Source organism: Diospyros lotus, chromosome 2, assembly GCF_014633365.1.
Source record: "Diospyros lotus cultivar Yz01 chromosome 2, ASM1463336v1, whole genome shotgun sequence".
In the NCBI taxonomy this organism is placed as follows: domain Eukaryota; kingdom Viridiplantae; phylum Streptophyta; class Magnoliopsida; order Ericales; family Ebenaceae; genus Diospyros; species Diospyros lotus.
The window spans coordinates 778,419-798,710 of record NC_068339.1 but is presented as its reverse complement, the minus strand read 5'-3'; the positions used below and the strand labels follow the sequence as shown (position 1 = coordinate 798,710).

The following is a 20,292-nucleotide window of genomic DNA, read 5'->3' as shown; positions in this document are numbered from 1 at the left end:
ATCTACGTAGTACAATCGAATGAGATATAGGAGATGCCAGAGAGAGATGACACACAGCTGGAGAAATAGAAAGAGATGAGTAGACATTAAAAAACTACCACTTCAGTAAGCATGCATATCACTTGTTAGTCAAATGTTTTAATGAGTGATCATGCATAATTTATGAGTATATTTAGAACTACAAAAAGTTTACGGACATTTAAAATAACAAAAAAAATTAAAATTTTATAAGAAAAATGTAAAAATTTAAAGACATAAATATATGAATAATGCTATCTTTGGGCTACACAAAGGTGTACCAATGACAAAAATATCTCTCGTGAGAGGCGCAGGATATTTTGGTCATAATATCCCTTGTGTAGCTCAAGATGTACAAAAATGGTGTATATGTAACATGGTTTTAAATATATTTTTGGTCTATAAAAATTTATTATTTAAGATACCAGTTTCTTCTGTCCTTGATGATTGCAATAAGAGCTTTTCTAAGGGTGAAAAACGCATTAAATTAAAATATAATACATCGCATTTCACAATATTCAAATTTTCTCTAATTCTCTTCTAAAAAGGATAATATTCTTATTTACTGTTGTTGATATATGTTTGACGCAAACACGCATCTTGAAGTGATCCGGATATGCTAACTTGCTCACACGCAGACGTGTTTCATCACTGAGAAGCTTTTTTTTTATAACCAACAGACTACTATTATATTATGTCTCATCATCTGTGGGTACCGTGAGTTGGAGTGGTTGTTCGCCTGTCTGTTCAACCAACAGGTCGAATCAAAGAAAAAAAAATGTATTATTGTGGCAAAAGAAAAAGAAATTGAAGAGAAGAGATAATGCTCTAAAAAGGGCAAAAAAGAAAGTTCTATAGGAAGGAGTGCGCGTTAGATCCGTGTGCTCGTGTTTCACGCAATCAATGCCAAATGATAATTTTATTTAAAATAAACACGCAATCAATGACAAATGATAATTTTATTTAAAATTGTACGAATGCATAGACGATGACAGACATGTTATGTTGCACATTAGCGGGCAACATAGTAGGTGCCTGCCAGTGAGGGGGGCGCGGGTCCCATGTGTGGGGCCCGCGCCCCCCTTACTGGCGGGCACCTGTTATGTTGCCCACCAACGGGCAACATAACAAGCTTTGATGACGATGATACAGAATAAGAAACTACAAAAATGAATAAATTAAGGTACAAAAACATAATAATATATATATTATGTTATTATTATTTTTATATATTTATACAAAATGTAATTTATAAATTCAAATTTTAAGCAATTATATAAATAATTAAAATAGTTATAAAAGAGTTTATGGCTAAATCTGCATTATGGTATAAAATACAAACCATTTTTAAAAATTACCCCTTATGTTTTGCAAAAAATTTAAAAAAAAAAACCCAAGACGTATCCATAAGTGTCCATAGTTTTTTAGTTCTTTTTGAATTTTTTTAATAAAATGCCGAATCAGACATGTCGAGGCCATACTGGCTGCCTTGTTTGTGTCAGCACCCAGGCACGACCCTTTTCCTGACATGTCAATACTACTTAAACTATTATTAATTTTAAATAAAATTAAAATTATTGTCAAACTTATTTATGGATATAATATTTCTCATAAGAAACAAAACAAAAATAAATCAAAGAAAAAACCCAAATAGATAAAAGACCAGAAGAAACAAAGTATCTGAAAGCGCATTTGAAAATTCCATATAATAATAATAATAATAATAATATTCTTAGAATTGTAAACCACTAAATAAGTAAAAGAATACTGTATCCAAAATTCCAGGAGACTTGCAGTTGAAAGACAACACATGCCATAAAAGTGTCTACTACTAGAGAGAATATTGAAGGGTGCGACTTGCAGTTGTAAGTCGCACATTTACAGGTAGCAGAGTTGGTGTGACGCATTATTCATCGTCTTTGTATGGATACTCCTCGGGAACTTGCTTCAGAAGTTTCAGCTGCAACTCAAATGCATCGTCCCCTCTAAGCATATCCCGGAGCCAGGTTACTTCAGTCTTCATTGATACCTGAACATGGGCGACTAATCAGAACGACGGTAGCAATAAACGGAACGTGCATCGGCACTCAGCAGAGACCTGATTTGGATCCAATAAGTTCATTATTTGGTCGAGATCCCAACCCAATTGTGAATCTGATCTGACACTTGTGGGATCCTCATCCGGTTTGGACATCAATGGAATGGATTTAACAGTTGGACCTAGACCAAATCCAACCCACTGACAGCCCTATGTCAAGCAAGTGTCCACAAGGAGGATGAAAAATGCATCTATTATCTATTGTCTAATAATGTTTGGGTGGCCCCTAATTACATTCTCTTATTCCCCCAATTATTTAGATATAAAGAACTCCGAGGCCAATTTAAAAAACTCTGATATTCCAAATTATTTATCGATACATGTGTTGCATAAAACAAAACCCAGTTTCAAAACATGCAATATGCTGAAAATTAAAGCCCAGGCAATCATCAGAACTATTAGAAAGAAAAACTAAACAGGAGATATCAAAGAGTTTGGTATAAGGGAAAAGGCTTACCATCTCTAAAGCTCCTCTGATAACACCGCTTATAATGTTGCAATAGAATAGACCTTGACAAGTATCAGGAAGCTCAACAAAGTCTACTAGTGGGTTATCCTCCAAAATGATACTGCAACAGGTTCCATCAATATCCCAATTTGCCACAGATGCAGTGACCCCTAAGAACATTTTCAAACCAACCTGTTTAAAAGTATTATTATTAGCTAAAAGATGAAGAAGACAAAGTATTTGAAGATAAAGACTATGCGTCATGATAAATCTGTAGTTATTTATAGCACCCCTCCAATTTCAATCAAGATCTGTGACATACTACAACTCTGAGATCTGACCTGCCATAACTTCAAATTGTTTATGTAAATTCATTGTCTAAATCATATTGATCCTCCAGGTCACCAATCACCAGCTATTTCTCTTTTTCTTCATTCATATAATTAATGTCTTATTCTCCACAAGTGGAATTTTCAATGTACCCTCACACAAGAATTATGAAGTTCGTACTATATATCAAATTAAAGTAAACCTATGGATTACCATTGTACTAATTTATCTCTCTAGCTAAAAAAATATATATGCTGCCTTAGAAAAAGAGGGATTTCTGAGTTCTCCCACAGTACAATAGTACATTCACTGCTTGATAATCCAGCCAACAACTAGCCCTTTAACCCCTTTCAACTTCTATACCTGCCTCATTGAACTGCTAAGATGCTTCGTGGACTTCAGCCAATTAAAAATTACATCCAGACACAAAAACTCTGTCTGCCAACAGCATTAAATAAGTAGAACGATCAGAGCACTTGTTCTCTAATTGGGAGGAGTTGTGTACTCACTTTATGTAATTGTGAAAGCTTGAAGTGGTACATTTATCAGTCAATTGAACCATTTTTGAGATAAATATAATATGAAACAGCGATGCAGTTAATAAATTAAAAAAATGTGACTAGGTTCAAATGGAAAACAACCATAGTTTAATTGGAATAAAAGAAACAAAATAAGGAAATTTTCTTCTTTAAAAGATACAAAGAATAAGTAACTGATGATTAAGCTCTTCCTATGCATATAAATATTTAACTTTTGTCCTACATTTTCCTTTCATTTTATTGAGAGTGAGCCTCGATAGTAATGGTAAAGTTGCTCCATTGCAACTAGAAGGTCATAGGTTTGCTTTGTGAAAGCAGCTTATTTATAAAGCAAGGGTAAGACCGTACAAAAGCAATCCTTCTGCAAGCGTCTCAACCATTCATGCACTGGGGAATCTCTTTCCTTTCTTTTTTTTTTTTGTTTCACTTATATTTAACCTTCCCTTTCTAACACTAACTTTTCCCCAGAAATATTTGTTTTTTTTTTTGTTCTTTCTAGATTCTCCTTAATCATTTCAACTATATGCACAACACCCACAAAGATAAGTTATCTCACTAAATAGTGCTCATTGCCTTGATGAATGTGCCATTTTAAACAAAAACAATGCCAGCATCAATGACCATTATCTTGTGTGGATTTTAGACACTTAAGAGTAGACATGCCAAATAGACCCTGATGATGAGTCTAGCAACAAATAAATTAATAAAAAAAACTGTTCATAAAAAGGCACAGAAGCTGTTCTCACTTCATAAATAGTTCTTCAACTATTGTCAATCCAATGACCTACATTGTCAAATGCTTAGTACCCATGTCCCGAGACCCCACATGAATGTAACAGGGGAAACTATAGACGTGAATAACTAACAGAAAGCCTAAAACTGATGTACAACATGACTCTAGATCAGAATTTAGACCCAAAGGTGATACGGGGTCCTATTTTAACCAAATTAGCGGGTTAAGAAAAAGAATTTGGATAGACAATAACTGAACATGCCGATAATTGTGTTAAATTCATATTGAAGTGAACAGCATGAGAAAGTTATTACTTTCTTTTATGTAAATTGATGGATGGGCAAACAGTGAGGATAACAGTAGACCTTTGCAATCACGTCAGCAGTTTCTCTGAAGTCCACACATCTGGAGACATTGGATTTGGCCAAGAACTCATCAATTAAGCGGATTCCAATATTATAACCCCTGCAGGGAAACCAGGCAGCCAAGTTGATATCATCAAACTACTGTTCATAAATCATCACCTAAAACTTCTACCAGCAAAGCCACTAAAAAAATATAATGTTATTTGTGTGCACATTCATGAAATACATTTATGTTTGCATAATATAATTTATTTACAGAAAGAGAGAGGCACACAGATTTATATGTTACATTTGATCAAGCTGCTTGTTGACTTCATCGACCTCCTCCAGATCAGTAAGGAGTTGGCGCACGATGGCCCCATAGGTAAGGGTGAAGAGCTCCGCGTTCTTTAATCAGTCAATTAAATCCGGAATAACATTAGCGAACCGCGTTTGTTTGCGAAGAAAACAATAGAAAATTATAATTTGAAGTTGAACAGTGGACCGCAACTTCAACGAGAAAACATCGAAATGGTTCGAAAGATGTAAACTATTTTCTATTTCAAGTACAAATCCGCATAAATTTTGACACAAAAATAAGATCTGCAAAATTCATATTACCACGCGATCAACGCTGGCAAAAATGGCATCTCCAGATCTGGGAGCAACAGGAGCCATCGAAATAGCAAGTGAAGCTTCTCCGAGATCAGTGGTGTCCGCAGACCTCTTCTCCGAACGGCCTCAAGCAATGCAAGAGATCTGGCCCGTGTACTCAGTTGCAGAGAAGCATCGTTCCTTCCGAATCTTTGTTTAGGGCAGAAGCAAGTTTTCGAAAATTTCAGGAAAGCTCGCGGAAAATTTATGTAACTATTCAATTTTTTTTTGTTGTTATTTTAATTATAATTCTAAATTTATATTTTTATCTTAATTTAATTTTTATATATTTTTTTTATAATAATTTAAATATTTCATTATTTTGATTATATTCTTGTATTTGTATTTTAAAGTTAATTTAATTTATATATTTTGATGTATTAAAAAAAATAAAGTAAAATGAGTAAATTTAACTCTTTTTATTAATATATTTAAATATTTAAATTAATTTAATTTAAAAATATAAATACATAAAAATAATTAAAAAACTTAATTATTATACTATTTCTATGGTTATTATTGATTCGTTGAAGCACTATAAAATAACATTTTAAATCTAACACTTCTATTTTTCAACCAAAGTGCTAATTTATTAATGGGCTTCAAAGATCCCTTTTTGGGCATTTAGCAGGCGCTGATGCCCTTGGAGCAATCGGGCCGGGCCTGGACGGCCCACAATGGTCCTCCTTAGCCGAGTTCTCATTTGGAGGATACATCATCTTTGGGTTAAAATTGAAAATTTCAATGCAACCCGTTAGTTTAGGTTAATTTGATTCAATTTCTAGTAATTTTAGTTTTGTTTCAATTTTATTGAATATTTTATTTTTTTTCATTTTTTGTTATATAAAAAACTCAATCTTCATTGATTTGTTTTTTTGAAAAATTTATAGTTTAAACTAAGATATACCTCGAACCTCATAACGAAAAATTAAAAAAATTATATCTAAACTATCAATATATATAAACAATTCACTTAACATTGAAAGTCTATAAACAAATAATAGAGAAAATCATCAAACAATTTCACTTTCAAATTTAAATTTTGTTTGTCCTAACTAAACACTTCTTTTGACACAAATATTAACATTTGTGATTTACTTACTAATATACTAATATTTTAATTTTTACTCAAAAAATAAATATGTATACCATTTGATAAAACACCCACCCCTTAAAATTTAGCTTATTCATAAAAATGTCAAAAGACATAAAAGCATCTTTCATTAGGTTAAAGTTTTATAATTCAGTTAATTTTAGTTATTTCTACTAATATGATTTTTTTTCTTTTTCAAATTATGATTTAATCAAATACTACGTTTCTCTTACCCTCACAAAATAAGAAATTCATTACATTAAAATTGTCTTTTTTTTTGTCTTATCTAATGAAAAATAATATGCCATATGCTCCAAAAAAATAATAATAATAATAATAACACCAAGGCAAGTACACAAATTGGGACCACCACAAGGAGAAAAGGCCAAAATCTCTAGTTAGGAGTATATAAATAATTGATTCGGTTATCAAATTTGATTAATTAATTAATTTAAAAAATTAAAATAATTGATAACTAAAAAAATCAAATTCAAACCTTATAAAGATAAGAAGAAAAAATTGATGTTTGCGTTTTGACATTATCTTCATTCCAAATTAAACCATATGTCAACCTCCTTGTAACTATTTGGGTTACCCATTTGCATCATAATTGCCTGAAATGAAGAAGAAGAAGAAGAAGAAGTGGTCCTTAGCATTTTGAATGTTGCATCATCGCAAACGCAAGTGGCCGCTAAATCTCATATAATAATAATATAATAACAAGTGAGGGAAAAAGAACCATTTTTTAGACCAATAAGCAGCTTATTGGGTTTCTACCATACCATTGCTTGTGTATTAATTTTATTTAAGTAACAATTGATTGAGACAGATTTAACTTTTTCGCGTTTAATTATTTTATTTATACTCCAAGAAGACGATTAGGCCGATCATCTCTTGTTCAGAGAAAGCCAGGGGGAAAGGATAGTTAGAGTCTAGTTGATATTTTTGTTCACCTACTTGCATTTTGATATTTTTTTTATGTGTCAACCTTTAAATTTTTTTTATTTTGATTATATCTTTATATTTATATTTTTAATCAATTTAATTATTATATTTTAATATATAAAAAAAATAAAGTGAGATGAATCCCTTTAACATGTCAAAATATAAAAATTAAATTGACTTAAAAATAAAGGTAAAGAGGTGCAATTCAAACAATAAAAAATTCGAATTGTCAAGCAAAATATATATATATATATATAAGAATTAAATTAATTCGAAAATATATGTAATCAAAATAATAAAAAAATTAAATGACTATAAAAGAAAACATAAAAATATAATAACAAAAATACGAATTTGGCTGATAATTAATCAACCAACTATGGATTAGCCAATCGTAGTGTCTTAAATTAACTGGTGGTAGATTAATTTCGAGAGTTTTGTTAATGGCTTAATTAAACTAATAATTAATTTTGAGGCTGATAATGGTAGTTAGTGAAGCTTACTAATTAATATTAATCAAGTTTGTGACCAACGTCTAATGCACGATGACACAAAAATTATAAACGTAAGGTTCTACTGACTTGGATTCTTCTTTTTACATATATTTTAGTACCGCCCAACTAATGAAAAAGACCCACGGAATTGGCATTGGGTGGGAAGTTAGTGGCATGATTTCAAGCTTCATCTCAGCCTCAAAGTTAATTTAGGAAATGGTTAATTATTTGGGTGTTTTGTTTCTATTTAGATAAGGTGCACTTTCAGAAAGGCTAAATAATATGAATCATCATTAAATTTTATATTAAGGTATAAAAAATCATTAAATTTTAATTTATAGTTAAAAAGTCATTAAATTTTAATTTAATATATAATTTTATAACTATTAAAAAAATTAATTAAATACTAACATTTTTATATTTTAATGTAAAATTCAATAATTTTTTTATACTTTGAATCATGCTAGATGTACACCCATTTTGTACATCTTGGCCTACATAAGGGGGTATTATGACCAAAATACCCTACGCCTCACATGCGCCTCATGAGGATTTTTTTTGTCATAATACCCTCTTATGTAGCCCAAGATGTATAAAATAGATGTACCAATAGTATTTTCCTTATACTTTTAATGCAAAATTCAATAATATTTTTATACTTTTGTATAAAATTCAGTAATCATTTATATTATTTATTAGTCCATATTGTTAATCATATCTAACATCGGTAGTTAAGAAATTATATACTAAATAAAAATTTAATTTTTTTTTATATCTCAATACAAAGTTTAATTATCATTTATGCTAGCATGCCGCCCACTTAAATGCACTTTGAAACTATAATAATGCATTAAATATGGGTATAGTGCACATTTTTCATTTTTTTTTTTTTTTTGGTACTCGCACATCCATGTCCGCCCCAAATACACTTAATTTATCTAAATACTTTCAGGAAAAGCTGCCATCCCTAATGCCCTTGTAACTCAAAGCCCATAAATTTAAGTTATAAAAAATAATTTATTCTTTACAAAATGAAGACAAAATTATCTTAAAAAAACAACCATTCTTCCAAGCATTGCAAGACAAGGACACCCACCACCCTAAACAATATGCGGCCTAAGGAAGAATCTACATAATTTGTCCTACATGATATTAGCAAACGAGACTCAATCGTGCCCCTTCTTGGTAGGACGGCAACCAACATCTACCAAATGCCGACAACTCCTCATAGGTCAATCAAGGGCCTGGCGGCCCTTCCCAATCCAGAACATTGGAGCTCAAGGCCAGGATATTTGTATATATAAAGAAAAGGTTCAGTTAGGTCTGGAATCCACCACCATTTTGGAACCACATATGCACGTCTGCCCTGGGACTAGAATGATCACCAAAAAGGAGGAGCACTAGGAAGAAGATGGTTATGGCGATATTAATTCATCATACCTGAATACCTTGTCAAAGCCAAAGGTTGAAACAGTTAAACTTCTCCATCAAGTACCATATTATGTACCACGTGTAGCGGCAATTGTCCTCTTCCTCTGTCAATGGATGAAACCAAGCACAGCTGTATGCTGGATAATTCCCACATCCAAACACGGACCTACCTCTGCCCGTAGAAATTTAAGGAAAATGCTAGAAAGCTAGACGGGTTTACCGATGAGTTTATTGAAAAGGGATAAAAAAATAATTTTGTCCCCACACTTTGTTCTCTCCTTCCCCCTCCCATAGATTTCCCCCCCTCTGCTCGTCTCCCATACCATGGCTGCTGCCTCACCTCTTTGCCGCGTCTCGCTGTAGTCGTCTCGTCTCGCCTCTCTGTCATCGTCGTCTCGCCTCGTCAACAATCACAGCATTGATTGTCGGCGAGGCGGCGATGACAGAGAAGTAACGGAGACAAGGCCAAGCAACAACAGCGACGCGCGACAGAGAGGCGAGGCGGCGGCCATGGCAGGGGAGACGCGCAGAGCAGGGGGCAGTGGCCTGCTTTGCAAATTTGCAAAATAGGCGGGAGGCAAAATTATCTTTTTGCCCCCTTTCTGTGAGTTGCTCAGTAGTCTCGTCGGGCCTTGTAGAATGACTCGAAATTTAAACTTCAAAATAAAGACTAGAAGTTGAAAAATGAAATACAAGATTATAAAAGAATTAAAATGCTAAAATAGGGTTTTTTTTTTTTTTTTGTACAAGAAAGTAGGGGTTGAAGTTCGTACACTATATTTTTAAATCCATGTAAAGGCTACACTTCTTATAATATCACCATGATAGGTACTATGCATATTTACACAAATACTAAAACTACTATAAGCGTCATCTCATGATTTTCCCTAAATTCATATAATCAGTAACCATCACAAGACACAAAATCCTGACAATCAGTCACCAATAATGCAGGACAAATAACTTTAAGTGCTATAAAAAGAAATGGGGAGTGGAAACCAAAAAAAGTAAACAAAACAACTGGTTCAGATTAGTTAATTCAGGAAAGGGGTAACATCAGACGGCAGGGTTTACTCAATGGACAATGCTACATAGCCAATCTGGTCGACAATGTGGCTTAAAATTACACATATATCCCTTGATACAATTACACATATACCCCTGAAACATCACAAAGTCGGACGCGCCTTCATCTCAGCATTATCCTTACTCAATACACCCAACATTACATAGCCACCCAGTAAGGCGCCTCAACCTGAAATATAAAGCAGTACCCTCAATATGCTGCCCATTATAATACAATAAACCCGCTGCCAAACAAATAGAAGAATACAAAGCAGATTTCCATGTTTACCCAGCCAATGAATCAAGACCGCTGTTTTAAGAATTGCCTTACCGATCGAATCTGTCCACCCCATAATTGGTTGATAAATCACGATCTGAATTGCATCATCACTATCATCATCAATCTCAATGCCGTCTCTTTCCCATCTTATACATCTGCATCCCTTCTGTTTTTATTTTTCATTTTGGTTTTTACTCCACTTATTTAAGTATATATTTTTGCCTGAAGAGTAATTCAATCCTTTTCTCTCCCCATCTTGCCAAAAATGGGTACTTCCTCCATGGGACCACCTTCCCACCGATTGCACCGCACTTCCAGCCCCTTCCTTTTATGAGGTCGCTGTATCCTGTGAGGAACTGCATCTTTTGTTACCCATATATAACAAAGCAGCATTAATGCAAATAAAAGCATTTAAGCATGCAAAGAGAGCAAGATCTCTCTCTCTCTCTCTCTCTCTCTCTCTCTCTCTCTCTCTCTCTCTCTCTCTCTCTCTGATACTACGCTGACTTGGTAGTATTCTTGTTTAAAGGTCATGCAGCCCAGTTTAGTGGTTAACAATATCCTGAAAAGAAGATCGCAAAGCAATAATTTTGTTCCAGACTCTACAAAATCCATGCAGCCCTTACTGGAAGTTCCAAGTACAAAAAGATCATCTTCCAAAGCCAATAAAACTTTCATCCATCAGGATGCATATAAGTACAAATTAATATTTTTTGAACTACTTCATTATTCTGCATCCCCTCTCGCTGATGTTTCATCTGATGTAGTTGTTCCAGCACTGACAAGCTGGTAATAATCCTAATATCCATTCTTTTTGGTTGTTTCTGCCATGTAGATTACTTGTCGGCTCATGGAATGTTGGAGGCATCACACCACCAGAACAACTGAACATAGATGAGTGGCTTGACACACAAAATCACATGGTTGACATCTACGTTCTTGGGTAATCTCCAACTTCTTTATGCATGTATCTACGTACTAAATAAGCATGCATACATATATGGTTTGCCGAGTTAATCTTATGTTTTTTTATTACTTTAGATGAGTTCTAACGCGTGAAACAAATGCACATTTCAGGTTTCAAGAAATTGTGCCTCTGAATGCTAGAAATGTCCTGGGTTCTAGAAACAGCAGAATTTCCCTACAGTGGAATTCTCTGATTGGGGCAGCACTCAACAAGACAGCATACAAGCTGGAAAGAGCAGAACAAGCAGAAGCCGGAGAACCCCAAAAAGTTTATCCTCTGAAGGAACATAAGTCTGTTGATGCCAAGGAGTCACAGCACTTCCAGTGTATCATCAGCAAGCAAATGGTTGGAATATATATAACTGTGTGGATAAGGACTGATCTCTGTCACTATATCAGGCATCCAAGTGTTTCATGTGTCGGCAGTGGCATAATGGGCTGTCTTGGAAATAAGGTATGCAGTTTATCAATATTCTCTGCACCGTTTTAGTAAAGTAAGATGGATGATTTCAAGCTCAATGGCAGTAATAGTTTTAGATGATGTACAATAAAGAATTTCAGTTAAACTGATATCTTTTTTACAATTCTTGTTTCCTGATTTTATTTGAACGTTGCTATACAGGGCTCAGTGTCGGTTAGATTTTGCTTGCATGAAACAAGCTTTTGCTTTGTGTGTAGTCATTTAGCTTCGGGAGGAAAAGAAGGCAATGAGAAACATAGAAATGCAGATGCTGCAGAAATACTTTTGAGGACAAAGTTTCCCCTTGGTCCCTTGCATAATTTGCCAAGCAAAATTCTAGATCACGAGTATGTATATTGAATTTCCTGGAACTTGGAACCATCTCTATACATCGGGTTTTGAATTTTATTCTTAACTTAATTCTTTCTTTTCTTTTCTTTTTTTTGGTTTTTTGTTAAGGAAAACTATTATTCTTAACTTATTCATATTTGATCTTTTTTATTCCTTCCAACATATATCTTAGAGATTCAATCTTTCCTTTTTTCCATTTCTTTCTAGTTTTCCCTGTTTCAGCCAACTAAAACAGTAGCTGTTGGTTGAAAACAGTAGTTGTTAGTTTTGCATAGGTATTGAAGAATTTTAAATTCCCTTAGAGTGACCTGATTTAAAAAGTAATATTGATACTATTAATTTTTCGCAATTGGATCTATTTGCCGAAATAATTTATTGCAATTGGATCTCCTTGTGACCTATACACCAATTATTGCTTTAATAGAGATGCTAGCCTATCTAAGCAAGTTTGTTCCATTACCCATCAGTATCACTAAAATATTACAAGCTGTAGGAATTGTGTTATCTTAATGAGCACTGGTCTTGATGCAGTCAAGTTGTCTGGTTTGGTGACCTGAATTACAGAATCTACCTGCCTGAGGCCACTACAAGATCCCTAGTTGAGAAAAGGCAATGGAGCACTTTACTAGATAACGATCAGGTATGGAAAAGATCATGATGATAATAAAATTTCCATAACCATGTCCATTATCCCAAAACTGAAATCAAATTTCTTTGGAGGTGACAGCTCAAGGCTGAGTTGAACGAAGGTCATGTATTTGAGGGTTGGCAAGAAGAGGCAATAGAGTTTGCACCTACATACAAATACAACCCAAATTCAGATGACTATTATGATAGCAATCAAAACAGAAAAGGAAAAAGGATGCGCAGCCCTGCATGGTAAGTTGTCTTGCCTAATAAAATGAATTTTCCCTACAGAGGCATATAACAAAAACACAAGGCTCATGATGAATCTGGCTTTGTAGGTGTGATCGGATAATTTGGTTCGGCAAAGGATTGAAGCAAAACCAGTACAGTAGAGGAGAATCTAGATTGTCTGACCACAGACCAGTCCGAGCAATTTTCACAGCACAGGTCATGGCTTATGACATTTAGAAAGATTCTTGTCAAATTGAACATTTGACTAAATCTTAATGCATACATGGACACAAAATCATCATATGACAGCACGCCAAGCTTTCAAATGAAAGAGAAAACTTAGTTGACCTTAATGCAAATTGTATGGCATGACAAGACCAAGGCTCAGCCAGTGGGAGTTTACAAAGATAAAGGTGGTCCCTCCACCTTCTTTCTTAACCCCTCTTTGTGTGTCCATGATACAGGCCCCAGGATGAGAAGCAGAAGAGTGGTGTGGTAAGTTTACTTGCCAAGCAGCTTTAACAAAAAATGAAATGCTATTTTACTAGAGTTTTCATACCGAAATAATGTCATAGTGACATTTTAAAAATATAACAGATTTTAGAGGGTTATTTAGTTGAAGCCTTCAACATCTTTCTGCTTAAACAATTTCTATACAATTTTCCTAGTTGTGTAGCACCAATCATTTTGATTAGGTTGCCTTATTCTAATGACAGTTCTCTCTTTATCTCTGCGCGCGCGCGCGTGTCAGGTATTTTTGTATATCATCAGTTACATATAGAGACCCTCATCAAATAACTGCATCAACAGATTAAGATTAAGCATATTGGTACTAAATAAACAAATTAAGGTCATGGAACACAAGGGAAATAAATTATTTTGACTTTATTACATCCACAAATTCGACATGAGTTTTTAAGTGAAAAAGATAAATAATTAAACTGATGTGGGATTGGCAACAGGCCGGCCAGTTTGTTGTTTAAGAAAATTAAATTTACCACCATCAAGTTTTCATCTAAAGTAACGTGTTTTAATTTCTTGACAATTTCTAACAAGCTTTACATTCAACCATGCATGATGCTTGCTATCTTCTGATTAATTAAAATAATAATAATAATAATAATAATAAGGAAAATAAAAGCAAAATCTGCATGCATATTTAGAGAGACAAACATTTGAATTACTTTATTGCATTCCCACGGCATGTTGAAATTCAGGACATAATCAATAACCAAATTCTGAGCTAAAGATAGAAAAGGAACAAGGCAAATTTTTCCATTTTAACACGTAAAAGATCAAAGCCATGATGACATGTAGCTGAAAAAGAGAATTTAGAAGCAGTGGTAATAGTGGGGCAAATACACAGAGTAGACTATTTTATAAAATTAGAGTTCCAAAACTGAGAGCTCTAGGACCAACTAGGGTCAGGAAAGGCCTACGAGATGTAATTGTTTTGCAGGTAAGACTTGAAACATAGGTATTGGATAATGAATTTGGATTTATACCTAGGAGAACAATGGAAGCAGTCTATCTGTTCCGAGACCAGTGACATGGTAAAGGGAAAACCAAAAGATCTCAATTTGGTTTTGTTAGATTTGGAGAAAGCACAAATGAGAGTACCAGAAATTTCATGTGGGCTTCAGAAAAGAAAGAGGTCACAGCAGATATATTGGAGTGATGCAAGACATGTATGAGGGAAACCATTACATAGTGAGAACAACAGCAAGAGAGACCAATCACTTTCTTATCACTGTATCTCATCAACAAATTTCTTAAACCACTTGTGTATTTGCTTTCATTATGGATAAACTAACTAGTCAAGGAACGCAATGTACTATAGAGTATGCTATTTGCTAACAATATTGCTTTAGTGGCTGAAAAAACAGAGGTAAAAAGAAATTGTTTATGGGATGAAATGAAAGATGGAGTAACAAGAAGGTTTTTATCCTTCAAAACAAATAGGATTCAAGGCAAGTAAAACTAAAGAAAACATATGAAATCCAACTTCAAAATCAAAATAGGAAAGAAAGGAAATTTGAAGTCTAAGGGAGTAAGGGTGGACATTAGGCTGGCTTACGAGTTCAAGTCAGCCTACACTATGTGATAAGATAAAATATTCCTTTTGCCTCTTTTGTAGACAATCTATCGTTGCAGATATGTTGAGCATGGGGTTCATCCTCTAGGTGGCTTGTTATATATACATTTATACAAAGCATGTGGCACACTTTGAGAACTGAGAAACCTGCCGGACAATCGTTGCAGCCAGTATTTTTTAGCCTAAGAGAGCTCAAGCAGTATCACCAGAAGTAATAGTCAGGCAAAGCAGACGAGACTGCTTGTCCGTGTCCTCGTGCAGGTGACCAAGTGAGCTTACACTTATAGTCAAGCCTTTATTGAACGAAGGCATGCTAGACAATCAACAATTCCCCATTCCTCTTTCCTATGGCTTCTTCTCTCACCCAGTCTCCTCTAGAGAACCAGGTAGTGCCATCAGAGACTCATGCTCGCCCTCTCACCGGGAGGGACATGAACCTCCCCCAACCTCAACCACCCACACAAGGAAGAAAACTGCAGCCCTCAAATTAGCCAAACAAATACACATGAACAAGTTGTTCATTTAGTTAAGGAACCTATATTCATCAATTCAGAAACTGGTTGAGTCAATTCCAACCCGTCCAATTGCTGGCAGAAATAAAGCTGTTTGTAAGTACTAGACAACTAAGAGTAAACTTCTAGTAAATACATCAGCTAACATGAGGCAATTTAGACATCCACTATATTAAATCTTTGGTTTTATTTGTAGGGACTATAATTCCTGATTCTAAGCAAAAGTATAAGAAATCACATCTCATCTTTAAAGCCCAAAACATCATATGACAATCTAGCTTTGTGATGGAAAAAAACATTTGCTTGCACGAGTACAATAGAACGACAAAGAACTCCTCAACAATAATGCTGATACAATTTAGTGCACTACTACAAAAAGGACAACAAGAAGAAGTCATAAACCCAATACTACCACAAAAGGGCATACCGGTGAAGAAAAAGAAAGGAAATCCTGTTTATAAACAACGAGTAGGTGAAATTGGATACCTGGATTAAATAAAATATACAACACACTACTCGGACCTAGAGAGATGATCATGTGTTTTCCACCTCTTGAACGAGTTTCCACCTCTACGTGATTTTTCTTTTATAACAATATCACTTATTAAGAGAGAGGGAGGGAGTGTGTGTGGTATACAAGTTACAACCATAAATAAATGAACAAGAAGTGAAGGATAAGCAATTGCCAACTGCCAAGTCTTGATCATCTGCAGCTGTCTCTGAAACATGTCTCGGGAAGCACTGCTAACAGCAGGGTCAGCCACTGAGACATAAAGGGGCCTGCAAACAGTCAGAGGTGAATTACATGACTGCCGGTTGAGTGCCAACAACAGCTGTAAACTGCAAGAATGGGATAGATATCAGAAACAATTTCCAAAAAAAATAAAATAAATAAGTTCTTTTGATGAAAATGGAAGTCCAAAAGAAACGAAAAGAAGAAATTAAAATTGTACGTTTGTATACACTCACAGATGATTCTTGTATATATCAACATTTATGATGCAGAAAATATAGAACATCCTTCCTGTGGCTGTTGATGAACAGGAATAACCAAGGCAGAAGATTGGGTCGACAAGTTATTGGCCCATCCACAAAATCAAGCAGTCAAACTAACATCAAGAAAAAATAGCATCTTTAGATAACATGTCATGCAGTAAATCAAATATGATCATTCATCATGCTATTGTCCTAGAGCATCCATATACTCACAGACGTACTTAATTTTCTCTTCACCAATACCCTTGGCAAGAGCAAGATCCATTCTTGAAATGATGAAAGCGACTTGAATCCCTGAGTATAATTTCATGGTCAACAATTCTAGAAATGTAGGAAATGGCACTATGGCAATCACCACAGACACGTAAATTCTTGGTGATCCTGATGGGAATCCCAGGAGGAGATGTGAGGATGCCATAGGCAAGAGCTAACTTTTCACTATGTTCAAGAAGAAGATCGTGTTTCTCCTCGTCATCTACATCATGTAAAGCAAAGCTTGTTTCAGGAACATAGCCCATGCCTTTGATGCGGTGAATCAAGTCAGCAAGGACATCATGTATTTGTTGAGACAATGGATGGGATCGATCCCCAACATAAAAAGCTGCTGTGCCCTTTCTTCCTTGGACCCAACTGCAGCCGGGCCTCTTCTTGATCCCTGTATATTTCATCAAAGATCTGATTCTAGCCACATCTTTCCATTGCCTGGCATTGGCATATAAGTTCGAAAGTAGAGTATATGATCCATCATTCTCTGAGTCCAATTCTAACAATTTATTTGCAGCATATTCCCCTAGTTCCACATTGGCATGGGTCCGGCAAGCACTTAATAATGCCACCCATACTACTGGGCTTGGCTCCATTGGCATGCCTTCTATCAGTTCCATAGCTTCATCCAACCGACCAGCACGACCCAAAAGGTCAACTGCACAAGCATAGTGTTCTACTCCAGGAAGAACCCCATGTTCTGTGCTCATGCTGTTGAAGTACTTCATTCCCTGGTCCACCATTCCAGAGTGACTGCAAGCATAGAGTAGCACAACAAAAGTTACACCGTCAGGCACCAGACACACCCTCCTCATCTGGTCAAAAATGTGGAGAGCCTCCTCACCATGACCATGCAAGCCATACCCTGTCATTAAGGATGTCCACGATACAGCATTCCTATGAGACATGTTATCAAATATAATTCGGGCAGCATCAACATCTCCAGATTTGGCATACATGTCTATTAAGCAGTTTGCTACAAAAAGCTTCATAGAATCATAACTATTGCGTAATACATAAGCATGGACTTGTCTACCAAGTCTCAATGCTGCTAGGCGAGCACAAGCCATTAGAATGCATGATATGGTAAATGAATTTGGCACCACAGAGTTATCCTGCTTTATCATGCTGGAGAAAAGTTTCAACGCCTCATTGGCATCCCCTTGCTGAGCATACCCACCAATCAAAACAGTCCAGGTCACAACATTCCTATTCTTTGGTGCTATGGAATCAAAAACACTGCAAGCAACTTTGGTACTCTTGCATTTACAATACATGTCAATTAGGCCATTGATAACCATCAGATCATCACCAGGATCACTGCCATCAAAATTAAGGATGCGCTTTATGGCATAACAATGGGTTTCCTTCCCTTGAAGCAATGCTCCTACAGAGGCACACCCCGATAGAAGGGACACAAGGGTAACAACATTAGGCTCCAACCCACTAAGTTGCATTTGCTGAAAAACATTGATGGCCTCATAACCATGATCCCTCTGTGCATAACCTGCAATTACAGCACTCCATGTCACAACATTCAACTTAATATCCTCCTTCTGCATTCTCTCAAATAAACTGAGAGCTTCCTCACACCTTCCAATCTGCGAATACCCAGTCACCATTGCATTCCAAGAAACCACGTCCTTCACCTCCATTCGCTGGAAAACTTTGTTTGCCTCATCCATCAATCCACACTTTGCATACATATCTACTATGGCGTTTCCCACAAACACATCCTCAAACAAGCCATTTCGAAGTGAATACCCATGAACCTCCTTACCCTGAACACTCGCCCCAACTGAAGCACAAGCAGGAAGGATATTAACAAGGCTAACCGCATCAGCACAGAATCCGAAGTTTCTTTCCACATTCATCCGATCAAACATCTCCAGTGCCATCCTCGGATCCCCATTCTGCATGTAAGCAGCCACAATCGAATTCCACGACACCAAATCGTCGATACGTCTCCTTGACATTTCATCAAACGTCTGCCGAGCATCGTCCAAAGCACCGCACCTACCATACATCGCAACAACGGCATTGCAAACAAACACGTTGAATTCAAACCCTACCGCACACACAACAGCGTGGACCGAAGCGCCACGACGGAACGAAGGTAGCTCGCCGCAAGCCTTGAGAACGAAGGGAAAGGTGTAGCCATCGGGCCTCCACCCGAGCCTGCGCATCCGGCGAAAGAGACTCAACACATCGTCGAGAAAACCGAGGCGGACGGCTCGCCGAATGAGAGCGTTCCACCAGAACACGGCGGGCGGCGACGGCGGAAGGCGCTCGAGCACGGCGAGGGCGTGGGACGGAGCGTCGCAGGATATGTAAGTGCCAACAAGCAGGGTGAATGCGGCGGGATCGGCGAGGCCTCGTACTGCGATCTGCTGGTGGACGCGCTTCGCATCGACGAGAGAGTTGCATTGTTTGAGAATATGGGTGGAGAAAGCGACTGTCGAGAAGGAGAAATAGGAAAGGAGGCAACGTCGTCGAGAGTGTCGTAGCTTTGGAGGCACTAACAAGCGGAGCATACTACGCGCCCTATGGAAGCTATAGCAGCAGCGTGGGAAATTTGAATGAAATCGACGGGTCGGGTACTGATTTGTGTGGCAAGGGGTTGCAATCGAACAGAGCCGAGCCGAGCCGAGTTTCGCTGAGCTCAGGCTCGGCTCTGTGAGCTAGTTTCTAGAGCTCGAGCTCGAGACGCGGGTGTGGAAGAAAGCAGGAGCAGGGAAGATGAGCAGGAACAGCGACGGGCGGAGGGGGAGGCGAACGGCGGAGGAGCAGTGCTGCTCCGAGACGGGCGAAGCAGCGCCGGTCGGAAGTTATGGGCAAGCAGCAGCGACCGGGGGCACACGGCAGAGGCGGACGACGGAGGAGACGAGGAAATGGTGGTGCCGGCGTGAAGAAGGAAGAGGGAAGGAGACAGATGGAAGCGGCTCGGCTCATTTGCGACAGGGGCACCCATTTCTAGCCGGGTTGAACAGTCCGAAGAAAACTCTCCCCACCACAGAGCTTAATTGTCTAATAGAGTCCTATCTGTTCATGAAGTTTGACATATTTTATATATTTATATTTATATTATACATAATAAAAAAATATTAATATAAAATATCATTTAAAATATTAAATTATATGATAAAAATTATAAAAACTAACCATATCTTAAAAAGAAAATTTGTTTTTTAACCCCTTTCCTAAAAAAAAAAAAAAACGTTTTTAGTCTCTCAAATAAATTAATTATATTATATAATCACTTTACCAGTTTTAATATTGTCAATTAATTTTATAAATTTATCCTTTTATTTAACTATT

The 20,292-nt window shown here is 36.3% G+C and overlaps 3 protein-coding genes across 5 annotated transcripts; 1 reads left to right on the top strand and 2 right to left on the bottom strand.

Moving 5' to 3' along the window:
• Positions 1-1,699: 1,699 nt before the first annotated feature.
• LOC127793848 (uncharacterized) lies at positions 1,700-5,358 on the bottom strand. The gene is made up of 5 exons (XM_052324597.1): positions 5,132-5,358; positions 4,821-4,918; positions 4,532-4,631; positions 2,574-2,756; positions 1,700-2,047 (listed from the first exon to the last, which is right to left on the bottom strand). Exons 1-5 carry the CDS (start codon positions 5,186-5,188, stop codon positions 1,925-1,927), a joined length of 561 nt encoding a protein of 186 aa, XP_052180557.1. The 5' UTR covers positions 5,189-5,358; the 3' UTR covers positions 1,700-1,924.
• Positions 5,359-10,116: 4,758 nt separating this feature from the next.
• On the bottom strand, positions 10,117-19,997 carry LOC127795305 (pentatricopeptide repeat-containing protein At5g16860). 3 transcript variants are annotated; one of them, XM_052326905.1, is made up of 5 exons: positions 16,932-19,997; positions 16,684-16,823; positions 16,201-16,554; positions 10,524-10,818; positions 10,117-10,382 (listed from the first exon to the last, which is right to left on the bottom strand). In XM_052326905.1, exon 1 carries the CDS (start codon positions 19,506-19,508, stop codon positions 16,944-16,946), a length of 2,565 nt encoding a protein of 854 aa, XP_052182865.1. In that variant the 5' UTR covers positions 19,509-19,997; the 3' UTR covers positions 10,117-10,382; positions 10,524-10,818; positions 16,201-16,554; positions 16,684-16,823; positions 16,932-16,943. The 3 variants fall into 3 exon arrangements, with proteins under 3 accessions (XP_052182865.1, XP_052182867.1, XP_052182864.1); XM_052326907.1 differs by lacking the exons at positions 10,117-10,382; positions 10,524-10,818 and having other exon boundaries at positions 16,112-16,554; positions 16,924-19,997; XM_052326904.1 differs by lacking the exons at positions 10,117-10,382; positions 10,524-10,818 and having other exon boundaries at positions 16,112-16,554.
• LOC127795306 (type IV inositol polyphosphate 5-phosphatase 9-like) lies at positions 10,853-13,836 on the top strand. Its single transcript, XM_052326908.1, has 8 exons — positions 10,853-10,900; positions 11,002-11,168; positions 11,308-11,415; positions 11,550-11,892; positions 12,061-12,245; positions 12,781-12,889; positions 12,977-13,128; positions 13,215-13,836. Exons 1-8 carry the CDS (start codon positions 10,868-10,870, stop codon positions 13,342-13,344), a joined length of 1,227 nt encoding a protein of 408 aa, XP_052182868.1. The 5' UTR covers positions 10,853-10,867; the 3' UTR covers positions 13,345-13,836.
• Positions 19,998-20,292: the final 295 nt, after the last annotated feature.